Source organism: Pipistrellus hanaki (assembly GCF_964339955.1).
Source record: "Pipistrellus hanaki genome assembly, chromosome: 10".
NCBI lineage: Eukaryota > Metazoa > Chordata > Mammalia > Chiroptera > Vespertilionidae > Pipistrellus > Pipistrellus hanaki.
Window position 1 is genome coordinate 16,231,035 of NC_140512.1, and position 23,447 is coordinate 16,254,481.

The 23,447-nt window shown below is 38.8% G+C and overlaps 1 protein-coding gene across 1 annotated transcript; it reads left to right on the forward strand.

The window, feature by feature from the left end:
* The first annotated feature begins 766 nt into the window (after positions 1–766).
* SYPL1 (synaptophysin like 1) lies at positions 767–17,916 on the forward strand. The gene is made up of 5 exons (XM_084897866.1): positions 767–1,055; positions 8,030–8,154; positions 10,211–10,415; positions 14,611–14,799; positions 16,218–17,916. Exons 1-5 carry the CDS (start codon positions 987–989, stop codon positions 16,350–16,352), a joined length of 723 nt encoding a protein of 240 aa, XP_084753992.1. The 5' UTR covers positions 767–986; the 3' UTR covers positions 16,353–17,916.
* Positions 17,917–23,447: the final 5,531 nt, after the last annotated feature.

Here is a 23,447-nt window from a genome sequence, read left to right on the forward strand (position 1 = left end):
GATCACTACCTCGGGCCTCCGGTAACTGGGTGCCAGAAGGCAAGGGTCACCGAAGTTGAATCTTGAAAGGGGGATAGGATTAGCCTTCTATAGAAGGCCCTAACCCTAACCCTAACCCTAACCCTAACCCAGGTAGAGGACACGACGTCAGGATAGGAGAGGGGAGCCGGTGCGTCCAAGTCTTTCTCTGTTAGGCATTGCCTTTCTCCCACATTTCCAACCCTGACTCCAGGACTAACTCGGACAATAAACTTAATTTCGGTAAGAATGTCTGGTGAATATGCTTCTGAGATACCTACATATCACGGTCGCCCCAAATCCGTTGTTCTGCAATAAACTCTCCACCGTTTTTTGTAAAGGGCCTCTGAGCCACCCGCCTTGAAACGCGGCTTCCTCTCTATCAGTGTCTTATAAATCCATCAAAAAGTTGGGAACTTGTGAAGAGAAGCGGGTGAAAGACGGTCGGTCGCTGTGCGAGGTGCGAGAGCTCAACGAACCCACCCGGAGCCCTCGGCGCAGGGCGGCGGCCCTCACTGCGCAGGCGCGGGGACAGGCGCGCGCATGCGCCGGAGGAGCCGGCGCGCGGGACGGGGCGTGGGGGCCCGGACTTCGGGGGGGAAGGGGGCGCGGCGCACACAGCATGGCGTCCAACATCTACTTAGTCCGCCAGCGGATCAGCCGGCTCGGCCAGGTGCGGCCCGGGGAGGCTCCTCCCCTCCCCAGCCCCGTTCCACCCTTCACCTTCCGCCACCGCTCCTCTCAGTCTCCGCCCCAGCGCCCAGGGAAGCGGCTCAACCGCCGCCGCCGCCCCGCCCCGCCCCGCCCCGCGGCCTCCCGGGCCCACCCCGCGGCCTCCGGGCCCGCCTCCCGGAGTCCGCCCCTCCTGCCCTTCCTCGCCGCCGGACTGCTGGGTCTTGTCGGTCCTCCTCCTCCTTCTCCTCCTCCGCCCAGCCGTCCTGATTGTCTCTCCCTCCTTCCCTCAGAGGATGTCCAACTTCCAGCTCAACCTCAACCCGCTCAAGGAGCCCCTCGGCTTCATCAAGGTCCTCGAGTGGGTAAGTGCAGCCCGCGCCGCCGGGCCGGGAACCGCGCCGCCGCGCCCGCCCCCGCTCCGGCCCCCGCGGCCCCTTCTCCGGCCCGGCCGGCGCCCTCGGCGAGGAGCAGGCAGCCCCGCGAGTGGGGGCGCGGCCCGGCTCGCGCTGGCCCCGGGGTGCGGCCCCTCCCGGGCCGGGGCGGGATGGGCGGGGAGGGCCCGCGAGGCCGCGGCCTGGGCCCGCGCGGGTCCGGGGCGGAGCCGCCCTCCCGCACGGACGCTCACCTCTGGGTGCCCCCGTGGAAGTGTTTCCCTCTTTACCGCGAGGGAAGGGAAAGCTTCCTGCTGAGGTCTAACCGAAACCCGGCGGGCGGACGGGCGGCCGTGGCCCCGGCCGGCGCTGCCCCCGCCTCCGCCTCCGCCTCCGGTGCCAGGGCCGGGCCCGGCCGTGCTTTCCGGCCCGGTGCTGACCCGAGGCCGCTCCCTCTCCCTCTCCCTCGAAAGCTAGTCGTGCCCGGTCGAACGAACTTGACGAACACTCACTTACCTTGTTCCTAAGCTTGGCTCCAAGTTAAAAAATGGTTAAAAAATAAACTGGGTCCGGGAAGCTTGGCGGATCCGGATGGTAGCGGGAGACGTGCGGGGCGGGGGTGGGAAGGGCTTTTAACCTTAAACGCGTCTCGCTTCGCTGTGAAACACATGCTAGGAATCGCCATCACGTTTAAGTTATTTCCAAGCAGCAGCAGCAGCAGCAGCCTGCGGTCCGCTTTTTACTCCTTTCCTGGGAATACCCAGTTAGTAACATCAAAGGGGGCTGATTTAATCCGACCTTGACAGTGACCAAGTCGCTTGGGGGCGTTGGTGGATACGCCAGGCACCGCAGAGCTTCTGCACACTCCATGGCCTAGTACATATTTCAGTGCTGGTATTCAGGCGAACGTTCATAGGCGGCTGGCATCTGGCCAGCGTGTGCAGGCAAGTTGTTTTTTATAGCGAGCAAAATTTACACCAAACTCTCTAACCCTGTGTGTTAGTGCTACAGTAGTCAAGAGGCAGGACTTTCGATTTCCTGTTTTAAGGAACCTACCTAGGATGTTTTTTTTAAAGTAACACAGAGACACTCCCATTCTCTAATGGGCACTCCACTTGATTTCCTACTTACACCCGGTGCCCTCCCTTTCCCCCAGTTTCATTGGGTGCTTTCTAAAAACTGAAACCCTGCTGGTTTCACACAAATACCTATTTCAAAGACACATAGATGTATATATTTAGGGTCCTGTAAATCAAGGTCCAGATTTAAATATAAAGAAAATTATTAATTGAATATGTAAAAAATTTAAATTGCAGGTGAAAAATCACAATTAAGCTAATAAAATATAAAGGTTTTGGAAAAAGTCTTATACCTAGTAGATTTAATCTCGTTAAGGATTACAATTAAATTTAAATTTTTTACTTACACAAAGAGGTAGTTTGTATTTTGTGCTTTATATGATTGGTCTATTTAAAAAAAAAAAAAAAAGATGTACTTAACTTTTTTAGTATTTCAGAACAGCAATAAGTTGATAAATATTTGTAGCCAATATATTTTTACTATCCTTTTAGAGCTTTTTAAGGAAATACTATTGTTTGAACAACTTATTACTACATAGAACTTTTTATGAAAAGATTATTCCTTGTTAATGGTTTAGTGCAGTGTTTTTCAACCTTTTTTGGGCAAAGGCACACTTGTTTCATGAAAAAAATCACGAGGCACACCACCATTAGAAAATGTTAAAAAATTTAACTCTGTGCCTATATTGACTATATATAAAGTAATTCTCTTGAATAGGAATCAAATAAACACAAAGAAAGTATTTTATAATTACTTTATTATGAAATATTAAGTAAACAAAATAGTGAAAAATTATAAAATTCTTGTCTTGTCTGCACCTACGGCACACCAGGCAACATGTGCCGCGGAACAGCGGTTGAAAAACGCTGGTGTAGTGAATGTTTATTCAGCAAGTATTTGAGTTTGTGTTCAGAGGCTGGGTGCAGGAAATTGGTGCACTGGGGTGGGGTGAGCTCCGCAGCCCAGCCTCCGCTCTCTCGCAGTCCTGGAGCCCTCAGGGAGCGGGCCCTAGCGGGCAGTCGGACATCCTTAGCTGATGGGGAAGCAGGAGAAGCTCTCGCCAGCCACCGCTGCTGTGCTCACCAGCAGTGAGCCTGGCTTCTGGCTGAGCGATGCTCCCCAGGTGGAAGCGCACTGACCACCAGGGGGCAGCTCCTGCGTTGAGCTTTTCATTAAAGAAGCTTAGCTTTTTTAAACCCAGGATTCCTGCCATAGGTAGGGTCTCACTCACTTTTAAACAAGTGAATGATATGATTAGATTTGCCTTTTAAAAACCTTAATTTTGTTAGTGGTATAGGGGATTGAAAAGGTCAGAAATGAGAGGAAACCTATTGCTTGAGAAATAATGAGGACCTAACATTAATTGCAATGGGAATAGAGAGGAGAAATTTAGCAATTAGAATACATCTGAACGTGAAGAGGATAATGTTAACATTTTTAAAAAATTTTAAATACTGGAGGATAAAAAAAGCAGTATGCTATAGTACAGTATCCATTTATTCACTGATTTTTGTATTATGTGGGAAACTAGTTTTTATTGTTTTTGTGTTGGGCTTGTTTTTATTTTACAAGGCAAGATACACAAGAAAAACATTAATGGTAGAGTTAATGACCCAGTCTATGGCTGCCTAGGAGTCAGAATAGTTCCACCACTAAGAATTGGGTAAGGTTTTAAGTAAAGGATGAACTTCTACAGAATGAGGTTTGGGAGGCAATTCCTGGCAGAAGAAACATGTACATCCAAGACATAAATACATGGTGCATTTCAGGAATAGTAAGTACTAGTATAATGTGATAGTCCTAGTACCTGGCTGGGAGTGTAGTGCACATAAATATAGAAAGATGAAGTTGAGGCTACCTCAGCCATGCTTCTCATTCCAAATTAAGAAGTTGGGTTTTTGTTTGTTTCTTTCTTTCTTTCTTTTCATAAATTTATGTCTGGAAAGTCTTTGAGGAAATCTCTTTAAAAGGGAGTGACATGACCAGATTTTTACTTCAGATCAGTGTGACTAAAGTATCTCTATCCAATAGAAACACCTCTTACCCCCCCCCCAAAAAAAGCAATGCAAATATAAATTCAAGCAACATAGTAATTTTAAGTGTTCTACTAGCTACACTAAAAAATGAAAAGAAACAGGTGAGATTTATTTTAATAATATATTTTACTTAACCCAATGTATCCAAATATTGCTTCAAACAGTAATTAATATAAACAGTATTGATGAGACATTTTGCATTTCTTCTGCTAAATTTTTATAATTCATTGTATATTTTACATTTATAGCCATCTCAGTTCAGACTAGCTATTTTTAAGGTGCTCAGTAGCTGCATGTGGCTTATCTACCTATTTACTAAACACTGCAGCTTTAGAGCCCACACTATAGAATAAGAATGGGGAAACTTTTTTTTCCCCCCCAAGAGCTATTTGGATATTTATAGCATAATTTTCAGGCCATACAGATTTATCAACTTAAAAATTAGCCTGCTATATTTGGTCAAACATTTAATTAACTCACCCCTAATGCCTTGGCAAGGCCAGGCCAAATGATTTTGTGGACCTTATATAGCCTTGGGTGGGACGTTCCCCACCCCAGCTATAATAGATGAATGGTGATGGGAATGAGATTAGAAACGGGAGGAAGAGTATTGGGTTAATCCCAGAGGAAAATGGTGAGGGCCTGAACAAAAGTAGTGGCAGGAATGATGAGGACAAGTAAACAGAGTTTTTAAAGAAATAGCATCCTCTGTGTAGTCTTAGACAGTCTTTTTTCCTTAAGCATTAGGTTTCTATGATGCATCCATGTTGACACAAGCAGCTATAGTTTGTCTTCATATTTACATATAAAAGCCCAGTGACCAAATAGCAGAATGACCAGTCGACCAGTCACTATGATAAGCACTGACCACCACGGGGCTGACACTCAACGCCGGAGCTGTTCCCTGATAGTCCGTGTACTCCCACAGTGGGAGCACGGCTCGGCTGATCGGGATGAGTATTGCTCGCTCCCACAGCAGGCTGATGCTTGCAGGCCAGACCCCCCATCAGTGCACGAATCTGTGCACAGGGACTCTAGTTGCTATATAACTTTCCATTGTAAATATACACTACTATATTTTACCCATTTTCCTGTTGCTTCCTGTCTTCCCATATTTTGACATTATAAACAGTATCACTATGAACATTTTTATGCATGTCCTGTAGTACACATGAGTAAGAGTTTCTCTTAAATCTATATACTAGCCCTAACTTGTTTGGCTCAGTGGATAGAGCATCAGCCTGCGAACTGAAAGGTCCCAAGTTTGATTCTGGTCAAGGGCATGTATCTTGTTGCAGGCACATTCCCAGCAGGGAAGGGCAGTTGGGAGGGACCAGGTCTGCAAGGGAAGGCAGTTGTGGGCGATCAGGTCTGCAAGGGAGGGGAGTTGAAGGCGATCAAGCCTTCAGGGGAGGGCAGTTAGGGGTTGCCAGGCTTGCAGAGGAGGGCATATGGGGGTGACTAGGTCTGCAGGGGAGGGCAGTTAAGGGTGACCAGACCTGCAGGGGGGGGGGCAGTTAGGAGCAAACAGGCTGGCAGGGGAGCAGTTAGGCATAATCAGGCTGGCAGGGGAGTAGTTAGAGGGTGATCAGGCTGGCAGGCAGAAGTGGTTAGGGGCAATCAGGAAGGCAGGCAGGTGAGCAGTTGGGAGCCAGCAGTCCTGGATTGTGAGGATGTCTGACTGCCCTGTTTAGGCCCGATCCAGTCAGACATCCCTCTAGATTGGAGAGGATGCAGGCTGGGCTGAGGGGCACCCCCACCCCCACCCCGTGCACGAATTTTAGCTAGCTGTCTCTTTGTGTTTGTTTCTATGTATTAGGTAGACTTGCTATGCCTCCCATTCTTTGTGGGGTGGCCATCTGCACCTGAGGGACCCAGTGGTGCAGTCTCCTTGATCTCCTGAGCTGAGTACTCCAGGAATGTTCCTTTTATCTATTATATGAACTCTCCTGTTGTAATTTGGTCTTGATTACTGTTGGCCTGTTTATGTGTATGATCAACCCTCAGCTAGTTGACTGTGAGGCTCAACTCCAACCATGTCATGCAAGTTGTTGTACAGGCATGCCAGCAGCTGCAATGTATCTGCAGCTGAAATGGCGATGACAGGGGTCCAGGGAATCATAAGTTTTATACTTGGATTATGGTGGTTTCAGATTAGAAGTGCCCTCAACATCTGGTTTCTCTGCTCAAAGCCTTCATAAATTGAAATCCAGGTGTTGGCTGGGCTATATTCTCAGCCAGAAGCCTGACTAGAGAAGAATAAACTTTTGTGGCTCTAGGATGCATAGCAGCTGTGAAGCCAGCAGTGGAGATAGAGGTCCTGCTGCTTTGAGTCTCTAGAAATTATCTTTTGTTCAGAAGTGACTACTGTTAAAATTTTAATATATAACCTGTTTATTTTTTGTTGTGTGTGAATACATAGATGTAGACACATACAAAAAGTATTGTATTGTTTTTACAAACTTTGTATGTAATGATCATTTTTCTATATAATTAAATATTTCCTAACATTTTAATGACCACATAATGTTGCAGTTTGAATGAACTCTAATTTATTTGGTACCCTGTCAATGTTTAGATGCTTCCAATTTTTCCTTTGCAAGAGTAGTATTACTTTTTTTTTTTGGCATGATCAGGAAAACAGATTTCCAAGTACTTTTTGAGACCTAGAATATCCACAATGAGGTCTTATAAGCTCAGGAAATAACATCACTTCTTTGCATACAATCTCTTGACTTTACAGTTACCTGTGGGCTCCAAGTAAAAATACCTCCAGTTCACCCCTTTTCATTTTTATACTAATAAATAAGACTTCCTCTAAATTTTATATTCATATTTAATGGTTACCCCTGGAATAAGTGAATTTATATGTGGCTTGGTATACAAATTTCTGTGTATATTCAGGAGAAAATAAAATACTTATTGAGAGTTGCAAGTAATTTATTTTTTATTTTTTTAATCCTCACCCAAGGATATTTTTAAATTGATTTTGAGAGAGAAAAACATCAATGTGAAGGAAAAGCATTGATCAGTTGCCTCCCATACATGCCCCAATCAGGAATTGAATCCACAACCTATGTATGTTCCCTAACTGGGAATCAAACTGCAGCCTTTTGGTGTACAGGATGATGTTCCAATTAACTGAGCCACTCAGCCAGGGTGCAGTAAATATTTTAATGTTTTTCACCATCTATGTTTAAATTTATAGTTAAGAAATTTTGTATTGTCTATAATCCTATATAATAAAGAGCTAATAGCAAATGGTCATCACGCCCTCATGCCGGGACTGGGGGACCTGAGGCTATGCGCCCCCCCAACACCTTCCCCACCCGCCGCCCCAGTGCCATGCTGGGGGTCTTGAGGCTAGGCTGGGGGACCTGAAGCCATGCCTCGCCCACCCCCCATGGGGCTTGATGGAGAATCTGAGTCTGCGACCCCCATCTGGCACTGGGCCAGGGGACCTGAGGCTGAGTCAGGGTTGCACGAAATTTTGAGGCACACATGGCTAGGCGGGGACTTAACTCTGGGACCCAAGGCACGCCCAGACTCTGACAGGAGGGAGATTTTCATATGCATTTTACTAATTTTCTTTCATCTCTGATACTTCTATTATAGAGAAAGGGCAAATAGCAATATTAAAATGTTTCCTCTAATTAATTCCCTTTTAATATGCATGAATTTTGTGCACCGGGCCACTGGTGTTATATATTTCTGTGATGTTAGTAAGCAGGTTTTTAATAATAATGTAAGGTTTTAATGAGCCATATTTTGGGTATAGTAATGCTTTTCTTCTCCCTCTCTCTTTTTTTTTTTTTTTTTTTTTTTTTAATTTTGTCTTACTTTATGTAGGTTGCTTCTATCTTTGCTTTTGCCACCTGTGGAGGTTTTAAAGGCAAAACAGAAATTCTAGTGAATTGTCCTCCTAAAGTTCCTGAGAATAAAACCATTACGGCTACTTTTGGTTATCCATTCAGGTGAGCTATTTATTTGTTTTTATGGTTTAACACAGGGGTCCTCAAACTTTTTAAAGTGGGGGCCAGATCACTGTCCCTCAGAGAGCTGGAGGGCCGGACTATATGAACTACTAATTCCTACTGTAACACCTCGGCTGCGCTCACTGCCCAAAAAACCTGGCGGGCAGGATCAGACTCCTCTGCGGGCCGCATGTGGCCCGAGGGCCGTAGTTTGAAGACCCCTGGTTTAACAACTCTTTTTACTTTCATATTGACCCATTAAGATTTCCAGCAATTTATTAATCTTAGGAGATAAAAATTTTTGAATTGCATCCTCATTGTAAATAGTGGTCATTGCTACTCAAACTGTGGTACATAGACCAATGTCTGTCTGCCAACTGTTTCCATAGTCTAGTGAAATAAATTATAGAAAATGGGAGTAAGCATTTAGAAACTATTATATGACATTGCCTTGACATTTGTATTCTATCATCCCACAGTGGATTAAAAATTTAATAAAAAAGAGATTGCTCCATGACCATAGTGTGAGAAGTCATGATGTGGAAGCAAACACAACTTAGGGGAAAAAAATTCTAATTTCTTATGTGTTTGCCATTACTAAATAATAGTGTTCTTTATATAATTTTAGGACATGGATTTATGTGAAATCAGCTTCTACGGAGTACCTATCCTATCATAAACTTCATTTTCTTACTCTCAAATTAAAATGAATTTTTTTGTTGTTGTTAATCCTCACCCGAGGATATTTTTCCTTTGATTTTTAGAGAGAGTGGAAGGGAGGAGCAAAAGAAAGAGAAATGTCAATGTGAGAGAGACACATCAATTGGTTGCCTCCTGTACTAGCCCCAGCCAGGGCCAGGGTTCAAGTCTTCAATCGAGATATGTGCCCTTGATTGGAATTGAACCTGCAACCCTTCAGTCTGCGGGCCAGTGCTCTAACCACTGAGCCAAACAGACCAGGGCCAAAATGAATATGTTGTGAATTCTTCTATATGACTTTAATATTCATTGAAAAGTTTATTGAATGTGTCCATGTTTAAGCCATAGTGTGAAGCTCCTTTCACTTATTCTAACTCAGGGGTCCTCAAGCTTTTTAAAGTGGGGGCCAGATCACAGTCCCTCAGAGAGCTGGAGGGCCGGACTATATGAACTACTAATTCCTACTGTAACACCTCGGCTGCGCTCACTGCCCAAAAAACCTGGCGGGCTGGATCAGACTCCTCTGCGGGCTGCATGTGGCCCGCGGGGCCGTAGTTTGAAGATCCTACTTACTGAACTCTCTAGGACTCAGTTTTTCTGTTCAGTATATTGAAAATACTACCTATTAAGTTCATTTTGATGGTTAAATGAAATCTTACATTAAAGATCTGTCATTTATAGCAAGTGCTTGGTATCATTGCCTCTTCATCTCCCAACTCTTCTCTTATAAATTTGCTGTACAAGGAACTCTTTCTGCATCTTTAGTGATAAGTACTCTTGTGAATTATGGATAGGGAAAATTAAAAACAAGGTGAAGTTGGCAGGTAATTAAATCCAGAATTAAAATGTGAATTATTATATTTGGCTCTCCTGGTCCCAGTCACACAGACTCTTTCTTAGAATGAAATATTATGTCTCAAATTATAAACTGTTTTGTATAAGCCCTCTTACTCTGTTACAGTTTTAATGCAGAAGATAGTATCTGGATTTGTAAATGTTTAAATTAAGTCTGTATTAAATTTTTCACGAATCAAGATATAATGTATAATTCATGTATATATTATGAAAATCTTAATTTATTTTAATATTTGAATTTTTCCTTTTATTTTAAAAGGAAAATGTTTTTAATTTACAGGATAGAGCAAAGTGGGTTTACAGTTATGAGTACATAAAACATAGAGTTTTGTCTTGTATTATTATTTATTAATTGTATTTTTTCCATGCAAACAACTGTAAACCTATTTTGCCTTACCCTATATTTTGGGGATATTTTTTAATGTCATTTTAATATTCTGCCTATGTATTTTTGTCTCTGTTGGTGGAGTCCAGATAATTTATTGGAGCCTTTTATTAATAGGTTGAATGAGGCATCATTTCAGGCTCCTCCAGGAAATACATGTGATGTAGGTTGGAACAAGTTTGTCCTTGTTGGAGATTACGCTTCTTCTGCACAATTCTATGTTACATTTGCAGTCTTTGTCTTCCTGTACTGCATTGCTGCTCTTCTGCTCTATGTTGGTTACACAAACCTATATCGGGATGGTCGAAAACTTCCCATGATTGTAAGTAATCACCTTCCTTTTATACAAAAATAATTTGTATATGATAAATATATATTATATTTGCAGTGAAATAGACTTACTTACACTTTAAATAAAAATTCTTGGCATGTGCCAGTTCAACATATTTTGACCTCTGCTTGTGAGGTTTTCTCCTTTTGTCATGTTTAAGCCAATTCTTTTAGGGTATTTGAAGCACTTTTTCTGTACTCTAAGGGAGAGCTGAGGTTTGCTTCTTATTCTGTTTTAACCTGGGAAAACTTCAATATGTAATAGAGCATCTTAGGTTGCAAGTAGCAGAGAAATTAAGTATAACTGCTGACCATACTAGTAGTTTCAAAACTGTGGTCCTACTTCTTACCTTTTTTCTCTCTTCTTAAAGACCCCCTTTATGCCTCCACAATATGATCTTGAGGTTAATAGTCAAGAAATTAGCAAACTATAGCCCACAAGCCAAATCTCATTCACTGTTTTTTGTTTTAATAAAGTTTCTTTTTTTTTTAACACAGCCACACTCAATCATTTACATATTATCTATGACTGCTTTCATGCTACAGTGGCAGAGTTAAATACTTGAAACAGAGATAAAAAAAAAAAAAAAAGATTTACTGCCTTGCCTTTTTTAAGAAAATATTTGCTGACTCCTGGTCTAAATTCCTTAAGTTAAAACCTGATGCAGATAATTCTATGAAAATTATAGAATTCAGCATTAGTAGCATTCATGAGTTAATTTTGAAATGTTAGATGGCAACAAAAGATTTGAATTTGAAGTCCTAGCACCATTTTTGAATTAAGTCTGCTGAGCTAAAGAATAGCAATAATCTCTAATATTTATTAGTAGAATCTGACCTGAATCATTGGTGACAGATTCAGAGATAAGCCATGTGTTTAAGCTTGACCTCCACTACAGAAAAATAAGTACAAAGGCAGTATTAGTGTTACTGACTTGAAGGGAGAAAACCAGAGGTGTTTTTTGTGATACTGGTCTTTTATATCTTGAGAAAATACTGACATGCTAATTATTTATGAATTTACTTTAAAGAGAAGGTATTTAAATATGAAGAAATTATGAAATAAGATAACAGGTTTTATTTATTTACTTATTTTTAATTTTTGCTGCCTGGATCATAAGAATGCAAATGGTAAGTAAGGAATAAAACAATTTTTTATCATCCATGTTTATTTCATTTTTTATATATAGAAGAGATTCTTAAACTTGACATTTTTATAAAACATTTCTTTATTGTTAGGTGCTTTCCATAAACTATTTGTAATGTTTAACAGAAATTACATATGAGGGAGCTATAAAACTATGATGATTAGATGTATTTTGTTAAAATTCCTTATTACTTGTATTTAAATGAAGACATAAAAATTCTTGCCATGTTGTCATTATCCCAACAAATTTTTAAGTTAAATTTAGCAGTGAGCCTTTCATTTCTCATATTTTGTTTAATAAACTTTAAAGTGACCACACTTTTAAAAGCAACATGTAGATCTAATTTTTTCTTTTTTTAAATGTTTATTGATTTCAGAGAGGAAGGGGGAGAGTGAGAGAGATAGAAACATCAATGATGAGAGCGAATCACTGATCAGCTGCCTCTTGGGATGCCCCACACTGAGGACCAAGCCTGCAACTCATGTATGCCTTGACCAGGGAACCAACCACGACCTGGTTCATAGGTCAGCACTCAGTCTCTGAACCATGCCAGCTGGGCCAAATCTGGTTCTTTTGTGAAAGGCTTTTCTGGCTAATGAAACTGATCGAGTTGCATCAGTCAGAAAGTTAAAAGTAACTTTTTACGTCATGATCAATTAGTGGTCATGTAGAGAGAGAATTCAGAATGAATTCCTTAGTGGTTTTTTTTGTTGATATTGCATATAATAGATGCTTTTTGTAGTAAAAGTCCAGCTTCTAAATTAAATTTTGAATTCTACTTTTAATTTAAACATAGAAATATTAAAAAGTTTTCTTGAGATACCCAAATTTTTAAGTATAGCCAAATATGACATTAGTTTTTTATTTTAAAGTACTGTCTGTTAATGATGAAATTCTTTTATTTTAGCAATCCTCTGCTAAGGTATTTCTAGGAACATTTCAATTATGACATTAAGTCCATTAAAGCTTCCTTTTTAAGTAAATGTACTACTTTTTTTGTGTTAAGTAGCAGGAGTTTAAGGTTTCTAGGCCATGTGGAAAATCAGAAATACCATAAAATAAAACCAAACAAATATAGGGTATCCAAGATCCTAAAAATCTCTTATGAATCATATCCTGATTATTGGTAGGACCAGGGCTGCAGAACTCCAGGCATGCATGGTGCATCATCTTAACTAGAATCCTGAGCAGGACAAAATCTATCTTCAGAGACCCACATTTTCTCCTCACCCTAGGGTTACTCTGTGCATCATTTTCAGAAAAGTTTTTGAAGTATAAGAATGTCATGTCAGGGCATCAGCAAAGTAGAGGTAAAGAACATAATCATGAAAGGGGAAAAACAGCTTGTTGTTTAATTAGAAATTTGGAGGGGAAAACTAAAAATTAAGAGGAATTGAGATATATATATATATATATATATATATATATATATATATATATATATATATATATATATATTGGTTAAAGCTGTGAACTTGAGCCCAGATATTACTTTTTAAACATGTGATAATCTCATACATACTACTTCCAGTTCTTCAAAAGTCATTGTATTTCTAGCAAAGGTTTAGGAAATGTCTACCTGCAGCAAAAGGTACAGCAGCAAAAAGGAACTCCTTCAGTGCAAAACTTTAAGCTATAAAGTTTCTGTCCTTTTCTCTTTGATCTACATTTTTTAAAAGGATCAGTAACAGTAGAAAGCTCAAATACAAAATGTAAATACCTTCATGTTTGTAAAGTTAGTCATTGTTTTGGGTTCTCTAATCACAAGATATTTATTCAATGTATTTTGACCAATTGGAAAAGCTATATGTAACATAATTTCTGTATCTTGTAAGTGGTCACTGGTGTTTATCCTAAATAACTAAGAGCTGGCTGGCAAAAGTAATTAGAAACTAATCAGATTCATTTTTAAAACAAAACACTTCTGGAATAAGCTCCAGAATCCATTACTGAGCTTGGAGTTTTGCTGCAGTTGTGTACAAACTCATAGCCTTGAGTATACCCTAATACATAACATAAAAGATATAAATTTTATGTTACTCCTACTTTGGTCTTTAACTTAAAGGAAGACTAAACAAAGTGGGACTTATACTTTATATTATACAAATGCATATTTTTTAAAGTGTTATTTAAATCTTTATAACAATACTGACAAATTTTAGTTTCCCATCAGAAAGGATTGAGTAAGAGTAGATGTTTCTTTTCCTTTCTTCATGTTATTACTTGGAGAAAAAACTATCCAAAATATTAAAAACTTCAGTTCTGATTTTAGAAATATAATAACTAGCAAAGACTTTAGTAGAAAACTACTAGGATAAGTTATTTTCAGAGAAATTTTTTTCTTATTCTTTTATTATTATAATGAGCATTCTTAAAATTTCATGATCATGAATTTAAAAAGACTAGTCTTCCTGATATGTGCTTTTCACCATTTGATTTTGCATACCATGGAGAATTAGAGTTAACTAAAGTTAGTTTTGCCAGAACAATCTGATTAATCAGAAGAAGGAATGGTAAGGGAGTTAAAGAGTATATGCAAAGGATTATATGAAAGGATTTTAGAATATAAATTGAAGGAAATTAGAGCATAAGTGAAATTGAGAGAGAATAAACAAGTGATGAAATCAGATTGTAGGTCTCCATGGCGGGGGGGGGGGGGGAGGGGGATTTTTAAGGTGCAATGCCAGACAGAGGTAGCTGGAAAGAAAGGTGCTATTGGGAAGTAGGCTGTCCTGGGAGTGAGTGGCTTAGGTATGCTTGTGGTAAGGGTTATTTAAAACCTTGATTTCTAGTGTAAATACCTTTCACTCCTAAAGAAATGATTGAGTCTTGTTTAGTGTCGTGGCTCAGGCTTTGGGCTAGTAATAATAAACACCAATGTTTATTATGTTGACTGTACCCTTTTCTATAAAGTGTATCATGAAGGCCATTTCTCAGTACCATGGGATTCGATGTAATCTCAATTTCTTCATTATGGATTTAAATTTAGTATTTTTAAATTAACTGTTCATTATTAATTCATACTTCTTTTTACTTTAGGACTTTATTGTTACTCTTGTTGTCACATTCTTGTGGCTGGTGAGCACTTCAGCTTGGGCTAAAGCTCTTACAGATATTAAAATAGCTACCGGTCACAGTATTGTCAAAGAACTTGTACCCTGTCATTCTGAAGGATTGATGTGTCATTTTGGCTCTGTGACTGGTATGGGATCCCTAAATGTATCTGTGGTATGTATGCAGTATTTATAAAATATTTCATTTCACTTATTTGAAAAACCTTACCTCGTAATTTAACAATAGCTTTTAATAATTTCTAGATGTGTTGGATTTTATTTTCATTAAACTGTCAGAATCCTGGTTACCATATAATCTTTATCTTTATAACTACAAAGAAAAGTTTGTTAGAAAAATTAGAAAATGGGTTTTAACAAGATCATAATTGAGTCTTTTTTATCATTAAAATTGACTAGGCAAGACTTTTACCTGATAGATACTTATAATAGTCACTAACATTTATTAAGTCAATATGCCAAGTGTTACACTAAAGGCATTACACGCATATCTTACATGATCCAATAATCTAGGAAAAAATTTAGCTTTTATTCACCCAAGTTGGCAAACCAAGGTTTGAACCAGATCTGACTTTATAAAACTCGTTCTCTAATGTTACTTACTCTGAGTCTATGAAAGTAATAGTTTTCTGGTTTAATAAATAACCTAAAAAAAAATAAGTCTATAGAAATGTACATATTCTTTAATCCTCTATTTTACCAAAATTCAGATAAATATATAATTAAATATAATGTTATATGGAGTATATTATGTTTAGGGAGGTCTCGTGTCTTTTTAAGAAAGTGTTGGGTGAAGTTAGCGCTGCCTTAGAAAGCAATTTGACCAAATTTTTGCTTTATAACTTTGTAATCGAAAGGTCACCTTTTTTGCACTTACATTGATTGATAATATCTGTGAAATGGATAGTTTCAGAAATGTTTTTGTATGCAAATATACAAAAAGTTATAAAGCTTTGTCTTTAGTAATATGATAGTATTCCACTCTTCATATTCTTTTTACAAATATAAGAACATATATTTCTTAAATTTAGAAAAAAACGTGAAAATAGGGGTAGCTTCAGTTTATTCATCTTTGAGACTTTCTTCTTATCAAATTTGTACTAGAGACTAATGTAAGATGTGAAATAAAGTTCTTCTGACTCCTTTTTTCTCTTGCCTATAGTTGTTGGAATAGGAAAGATGGTAGGTAGTAGGGGGTAAAAAGTAGGGAAGTAGGAAAAAACACACAAGGCTTAAATTCAAAAGGAGGGTTTTAGTTATGCTCTCAAATTTAATTCTATTTTTTATAATAGTGACCATGCAAAAATAGATTTTTTTTTGGCATGGTTTTATATGTTACAAATTTAGAGATTTAGCTTTATTTCATTGGGAATAAGTCATTATATATTTGAATTTGGTATTTAAATATAAAGTATTTTTTACTCCATGTCATATGTACTAGTTAAAACTTTATATGAAATAATGATTTACTGCCTGGAAATGTTAAGTATTTAAGGAAAACTATGATGGGTACGAATAAAAATATTCATAAAAAAGTAGGCATTAAATCTTCATGTTTCTTTTTCTCTTTCTTAGATCTTTGGCTTTCTGAATATGATACTTTGGGGAGGAAATGCATGGTTTGTGTACAAGGAGACCAACTTACACAGTCCATCAAATACTTCTGCTTCTCATACCCAAGGAGGTATTCCACCTCCTACTGGAATATAATTTAAGGGAGAAGTACACTGTATAAAATATACGTCTAAACTACGACCTGTTGCCAACATCTTGAGAAGCATTATGTGTTTCTAATAAAAGTAATGGCTTTTTCAATAAATTGGTGGGTTTAAAATTTTGCTGCTTTTTTACACAAAGCCTGTACCTTTCCTAGAAACTTAAGATGTAAATGTATTCGTACATGTAAATTTGAAAATCCAGGGCCTATTATGAGATGATACACGTTTTTAAATGAACATTAATTTCCTCACTAACTTGTTTGCCTTCCAGAGTGTTTACACCTTAAGCTTAACATATATCTTCACTCAGAAAAGAGTTATATTGTCATATCATAATAGGAAGAAAAATCTATTTGGAATATACACTACTGTCAGTTTGTACAGATCATATACCTAAGACCTATCTTTGTTTAAGAAAGCCTTGATTACATAAATCATATTTAGAAAAAACATTTAGTTCAGAATTTATATCTGGACATTGTTTATATGTATGGAAAATTTTTAATTGCAAAGACTGGGTGTATGTTTTATTTGTTTTTCTAAATGACCTGCAGTACTTAACAGGTGTGCTAAAATGTTTTGGGAGTGGGGGTTGAAAATTTCTAATAGATGTATGTTAATTTAGTAATTCTGTCTCATGAGATGTTAGCTTCCATTATGCTGGTTGTTTAATAGACTTGCTATATAAGCAGAAAGAACATGGTTCAACTAGATATTTTGATATGTATGGGCATTACTCTTAGTGATATTTGTTGTCCTTTGTTGCTCATGCCACTTAACGGCAGGCTGAGACCTATTCTCCTTGCAAGTAGAATAAAATAATCTACTTTTTTGGCAGACCCTATTCATAGGGTTAAAAAAATTAAGATTGCCTTTTATTTTCGAAACCTTTAATACTTAGATTCAATGAAGTTTTATTGAATTTAGCATTGATATTGTGAAAATAAATGCAATTTGGATTTCATATTTCTTAATGTTCATTCTTATTTCACAAATGGTTGATAATGAAATTATGCATCATAAACCAGGAATCTGTGGTGTTTTTTAATTTGTATTTCCCTGATTGAGGTTGGTGATCTTTCTTTATATTTAATGGCCACTTAGGTTTTCCCTATTTTGTATTGCCTATTTATCTTCATAGATTGTGCTTTTTGTGTCTTTAGGTATATTTTGAATCTAGGACTTATTCACATTTTGCTTCCTAATCTGTTTGTTGTACAGGCCAGATTTTGTATTCTTACCACTTGATTGTTTATTTGTGAAGCATGTCTTGCTATTGCCTTATTTTTGTTGATTTTATTCATGACAAGAATTGTCAGTATGAGAATATATCTTTTATGCAACCAACTTAATAAAGAAGTCAAAAGAAAGAGTGCACTGATTGTTATATTACAAAGAAACCATCTTAAAAGGCATGAGCAATGCAAAATAAAATTAATTTTTAAAGCAAGAGAAGATCACAGTAGTTTTTTGGGTGTTTTTTTTGTTTGTTTGTTTGTTTGTTTGTTTGTTTGTTTTATGTTTGGCAAGGAATAAAAGATAAAAAATGCTTTGGAGACCCTGTGTCTATCTTTTTTTTTTTTCCTTTCAATCTCATTTTTTAAATGTTTGTTTATAACTTTAAAGTGAAACCTTTTCTAATTGACTGTCCGTCAGTTAGGCACAAAAATTCTTGATTAAGTGTGCATGCCCTGAAGCCTAACTGAATTTTAGTCTTGGCTTCACCAAGTACTAGCTAATTAACTAGGCAAATTACTTACCCTCTGAATGCCTCAATTTGGTTATCTGGAAAATGGGAATAAGAATGCCGTGGACCTTAAAGTAATTAAAAGGATAAAGTGAGTTAAGAGACGTAAACTCCTTTGACCTGAAAGAGTATAAGAATGAAGGGAGATAATAAATGTGAAGTCTTTAGGAACAATGATGAAAAAAAGTAGGTTGTTTATAAATGTTTACTATGATTGCTAACTTGATAGCATCTCAGAGAGACTCTTAACCTGGAGTCTATGGGAAGGGTGGTTGGGAACAGAAAGGCCGGACAAGCTTCAGGATTACATGAGCCTCCCTTTATTTTCCCCTAAGAGCCTGGGATGTCTTGGTATTTATATGTCTGTTGTGGTGGACATACTTAAAGTTAAGGACATTAAAAGTTAATAACTATTGAGATTACAATAGATCTAGAAAGGAGTCTGTTTTGTTGCCTTTTTACTCCCTGATTTTGAGTCAACATTACACGGTTCAGTAATTTATAGGATAATTTCCAGCAATGGAAGAAATAAACAGTTTGGAACTTTTACTCGGTGGTAGGTTACAAAGAATTATTTGTAAATAGCACCAGTACTAATGTTTGTGTGAATTGAGGTCCATTGGATAATGATACTTAAAGTAATTACTAACCTGCTGTAAATGTTAAGGACAATATTGCTTTCTGTGTCACACTTAATTTTTAAATGTATATAGTATTTCAGATAAGTATAAGCAATAATATATAACTGAGTCCCCACCAGTAGATTGAACAAATATTAACATTTTGTTTTCATTATGTCAGATTTGCTTTGGTTTTATCTTTTTAAGGAAATAAAACATCACAGCTACAGCTTTTTCCTTTCTGAGGTACAGTTAGATTTTTCTCACCTTTCACTAAAATAGCACTGGGAACAATAATTTTGGGAATCTGTGAAGGCTTTTTTAGAACATAACTAGAAGTAGAACTGTTGGAATGTGAGATACATTTCAGTTGTAACTTGAGTATTACAAAATCGTTCAGTAAAGAGCTTGTACCAATTGAGTTTCCCACCAACAATATATGAGTCTCTGTTGCCCCATATCCTGGCCAATATTTAATATTATTGGACCATATAGCCAATCTGATGGGTTTGAAATGGTGGTGTGATATTTTTTTAATTTGTAGCTCTCTGTTACAAAGTTGGTGATCTTTCTCTGTATTTATTGGCCATTTGGGTTTTTTCCTATTCTGTGTTGCCTATTCATCTTCAGGATTTGTTGTACTTTTTGTATCTTGAGAAATCCTGTGTCATAAAGATAAGCATCTCTGTTTTCTTCTGAATATGTTAGTTTTGCTTTTTACTTTTAGGTCGTTAAGCCAATTAATATAGGAACAGAGAAACCTGAAAGAATGATCTGTGGTTGGACTTGTAGATAAGGAAATAGACAATATTGGAATGAAAGTGGAGTAGCTAGGTAGGGAAGAAGGTGAAAACAGAGATGGGGGGAGAGGAAGGAGACTGACCAGCAACCCTGGTAAAGTCAAAGAACAGGTGTGGTGGGAATTATTAGAATGAGAGAACTGAAGAGATGGCTGATGGTGGTCAGAAAGAATTCAGAGGGGTAATAAGATACAGAGTGTGGTCATGAAGGTGAATAAAGTGTAATAGAGACAAGGAAAACCAGAGTACTCCCCAGGTTCTTGGGAATGAAATTGTGATTAAAGTAGTATTAATGTATCTTAGATCTCTACTTGGGTCACATAGCTTCCTTCTCAATTCTGATAATAGATCAATAGATTGTGTAAAAAGACAAACACAAATCTATTCTTTCTTGAAATCTAGCAATGGTCAGAATAGCTATAATGTTCTTCCCATAGAAAAATGGCTTAAAACTCCTTTATGTAGTTATGGGCGAAGCTAGGGTTTCTGATCCAGAAGTAGAGGATCTGCATGATTTTTGTCAATAGGAAGCAATGCTACTCAGACTTCAGTATGCATATAAACCATCTGAGGAATGTGTCAAAATGCAGTTCTGGTTCATTAGGTCCAGAGTGAAGCCTAAAATTCTGTATTTCTCCTGTTTCTAAAATGAGGCTGATGGCTGGTAATCAGTGGATGAATCAGATTAAATATTTTCCTCTAAAAATACAATCATTAAAAGCATGACCCATTTGGAACTGATCTTGCCATCAAGAAAGTATAGGCTCAGGAGAACTGATGATGAATTTTGATTTCCTTGGATTACGATGAAGACTAATGGGGTATGGTAAATAACCAAAGACCATCAGGTTGTGACAGAATGAAACTATACTTTGAAATGGAAAGATAGGTAGTTTATATCTGCTACAATACGTTAATTTAGCAAAGATGCTGTATACAAGATCAATATATAAAATAAATTGTTTTTATAGTAAAATGGCATATAAAAATAATTACTTAGTGATAAATCTGACAAATGGACAAACCTGTACAAAGTGTACAAACCTGAAAATTATAAAACTGCTGAGAAGGTAAACCTATATAAATGGAGAGTTGTACAATGTTTATGAGTTGGGAAATTCAGTATTAAGATGTCACTTCTCAAATTGATCAATAGATTCCACACAATTTCAATTAAAAAAAAACCTGTTTTTTGTAAATTGGCAAGCTGATTCTAAAACTTATATGGAAATGCAAATAATCAGCCAAAACAACTTGTAAAATAGGAATAACACAGATGTTAAGACATTATATAGCAAAGGATGTGAAAGACAGATACTGAAAACAAAGCATTATTAAAAGATATTGAAAAAGTATGACCTGGAAGATATTCTATGTTCATAGATGAGAAAAAGCAACATAATTAAAATGGCCATATTACTTATCCAAAGCAATGTACAGATTTAATGCAGTCCCATCAAAATCCCAATGTCTTTTTTTTTTTTTTTTTAAAGAAATAGAACAAACAAAACAAAATCAGAACCACAAAAGACCTTAACAGCCAAAGCGATCCTGAGAAAAAAGAACAGAACTGGATATATATCACACAACCTGACTTCAGATTTTTCTACAGAGCAGTGATAAAACAACATGGTACTGGCTGGAAACCCCACAGATCAATGGAACAGATTTGAGAGCCCAAAGATAAAACCACATGTATATGGGCAGATAATTTTCAACAAAGGAGCCAAAAAACAAATGGAGAAAAGAAAACCTCTCCAATAAATGGTAGTTTGAAAATTGAAAAGCAACATGCAAAATAATGAAACTAGACTACAGTTTGTCCCCATGTACAAAAATTAATCCAAATGGATTAAAGAACCAGATCTGAATAAGTTATAAAAAAGAAAACGTAGGTACTAAACTTATGGACCTTGAAAAATTTGGCTCTCAAAAGAAATTTCAACCAGTGTACTGTACTGTTGATATTTGGCTCTGTTGACTAATGGGTTTGCCGACCACTGGCCTAGGTGGCCTCACGTCATCACAAGATGGCCAGCAGGGGGGGGCAGGTGGGGGCAAGATAGGCCAGAAGGAGAAGGCAATTGGGGGAGACCAGGCTGGCAGGGGAGGGGAGTTGGGAGCCATGAGGCTGGCAGGGGAGGGCAGTTATGGGGGGACTGGGCCAGCAGAGGAGGGCAGTTAGGGGCAATCAGGTTGGCAAGGGAGCAGTTAGACATCAATCAGGCCAACGGGAGCAGTTAGGGGGTGATCAGGCAGGTGAGTCTTAAGGAACCAGCAGTCCCAGATTGTGAGAGAGATATCTGAAGGGTTCCAGATTGGAGAATGTGCAGGCTGAGCTGAGGGACAACCCCTCCAGTGCATGAATTTTCTGCACCGGGCCTCTAGTCTATATAATAAAAGCTTAAGCGACCTTTACCATGGAGCGACTAGTCACTATGAGGTGCACTGGCCAGAGGGGCATACACTCAATGCAGGAGCTGTCCCCTAGTGGTCAGTGCACTCCCATAGAGGGAGCGCCACTCAGCCAGAAGCTAGGCTCATGGCTGGGTGAGCGCAACTGCTACAGCATCAGGACGCCATGGCAGCACTACCAAGCCGTGGCAGCAGGTGCAGGGAGCTGGGATGAGGGCAAGCGGCGTGGCATCTGGCCCCGATTTGGGCTTCTCCCTGGCTGCCTGCTGCGTGCCACACTGCTACAACTCCTGAGGGGTCCCAGACTACTAGAGGGCGCAGGCTGAGCTGAGGGATAACCCCCACCCACACACTCCCCAGTGCACGGATTTCATGCACCAGGACTCTAGCTGTTGCATTGAACACAGGGATGCATATATCTTTTAATCACCAGGAGAAGGAAGAGGGGTGCATGTGCATTGATGTTGGAATGACATAGGGGTGGGTTGCTTGTCTATGAGGGTGCACCCTAATGCAACCGCACGAAAATTTGGGAATACATAATCCCCAGCCAAAGGAATTCTCTCTCTCTTATTTCTCTTGCTTGGTTCCTGCTTCCTTGCACTCTCCCATGCTCCCTACTCAGCCAGGTGGCTCTAGAATCAGTATGGCCTATGGACTTGCTGCTGGGAACACAAGCCAAGCTAGCTGCACTGGTCTGTGCTTCAATATGGAAAGGAGGCTCTGGGCAAGGGCTTTGATCTTAGTCCTGATGAAAACAACATGGGACTTTTTCCATGGTGAGACGGAGGGAGATGGGACCTTGGAAACACAGGGGTTTAATTCCACAGAAATAAAGCTTTGCACGATCCTTCATTCTCCCGCAGGGGCCTCAGGAAATTCTTGTTCCTGTGGCATCCCAAGAGCTCCATTTCCACCAGCAACAGGTGGGGACATGGAGAAGACCCCACTGATACAGAATGACCAGCAGCAAATTTAAGAGAGAAGTAACCTGTGTAGTTCTTGGTTGGGCACTGGTTTCGGTAGGTGTCCATTAGCATGTAAAAATGACAAAGAAAAGAGGCCGTGCATAGACTAATGATGAGAGTGTGCCATGAATAAAAAAAATTAATTTCATTCTGTGCATTTGTAATTTATTTTAATACTGGAGGAGTTCAGAACAGGCTCCTCAAGATATGCTACTTTGGCACATAGATTATTTTAATATGAAGGCAGTAGAGACCCTGGGGGCCCAAGAGAAACTTTTACTTCTTTGTTAAAGCATCTAAATGAGGGGCCTTGCCCATGATAATAGTTATTAACAGAAATAACTTTTTATGACCTATCTCTAGCAGAGGGCAAACCTCTAACTACTGAACATTCGCTCTTCTTACTGTCCTGTGAATGACCTTTCTCCCCTCTGAAGCCCCAGGCACCTGACCTCATTCCATGGCTCAGAATGCCGTATATGCCTCATATTACTTTTCTGGATATTGGGGTCTCTGACTCTCTTGGGTGTGGAGGGT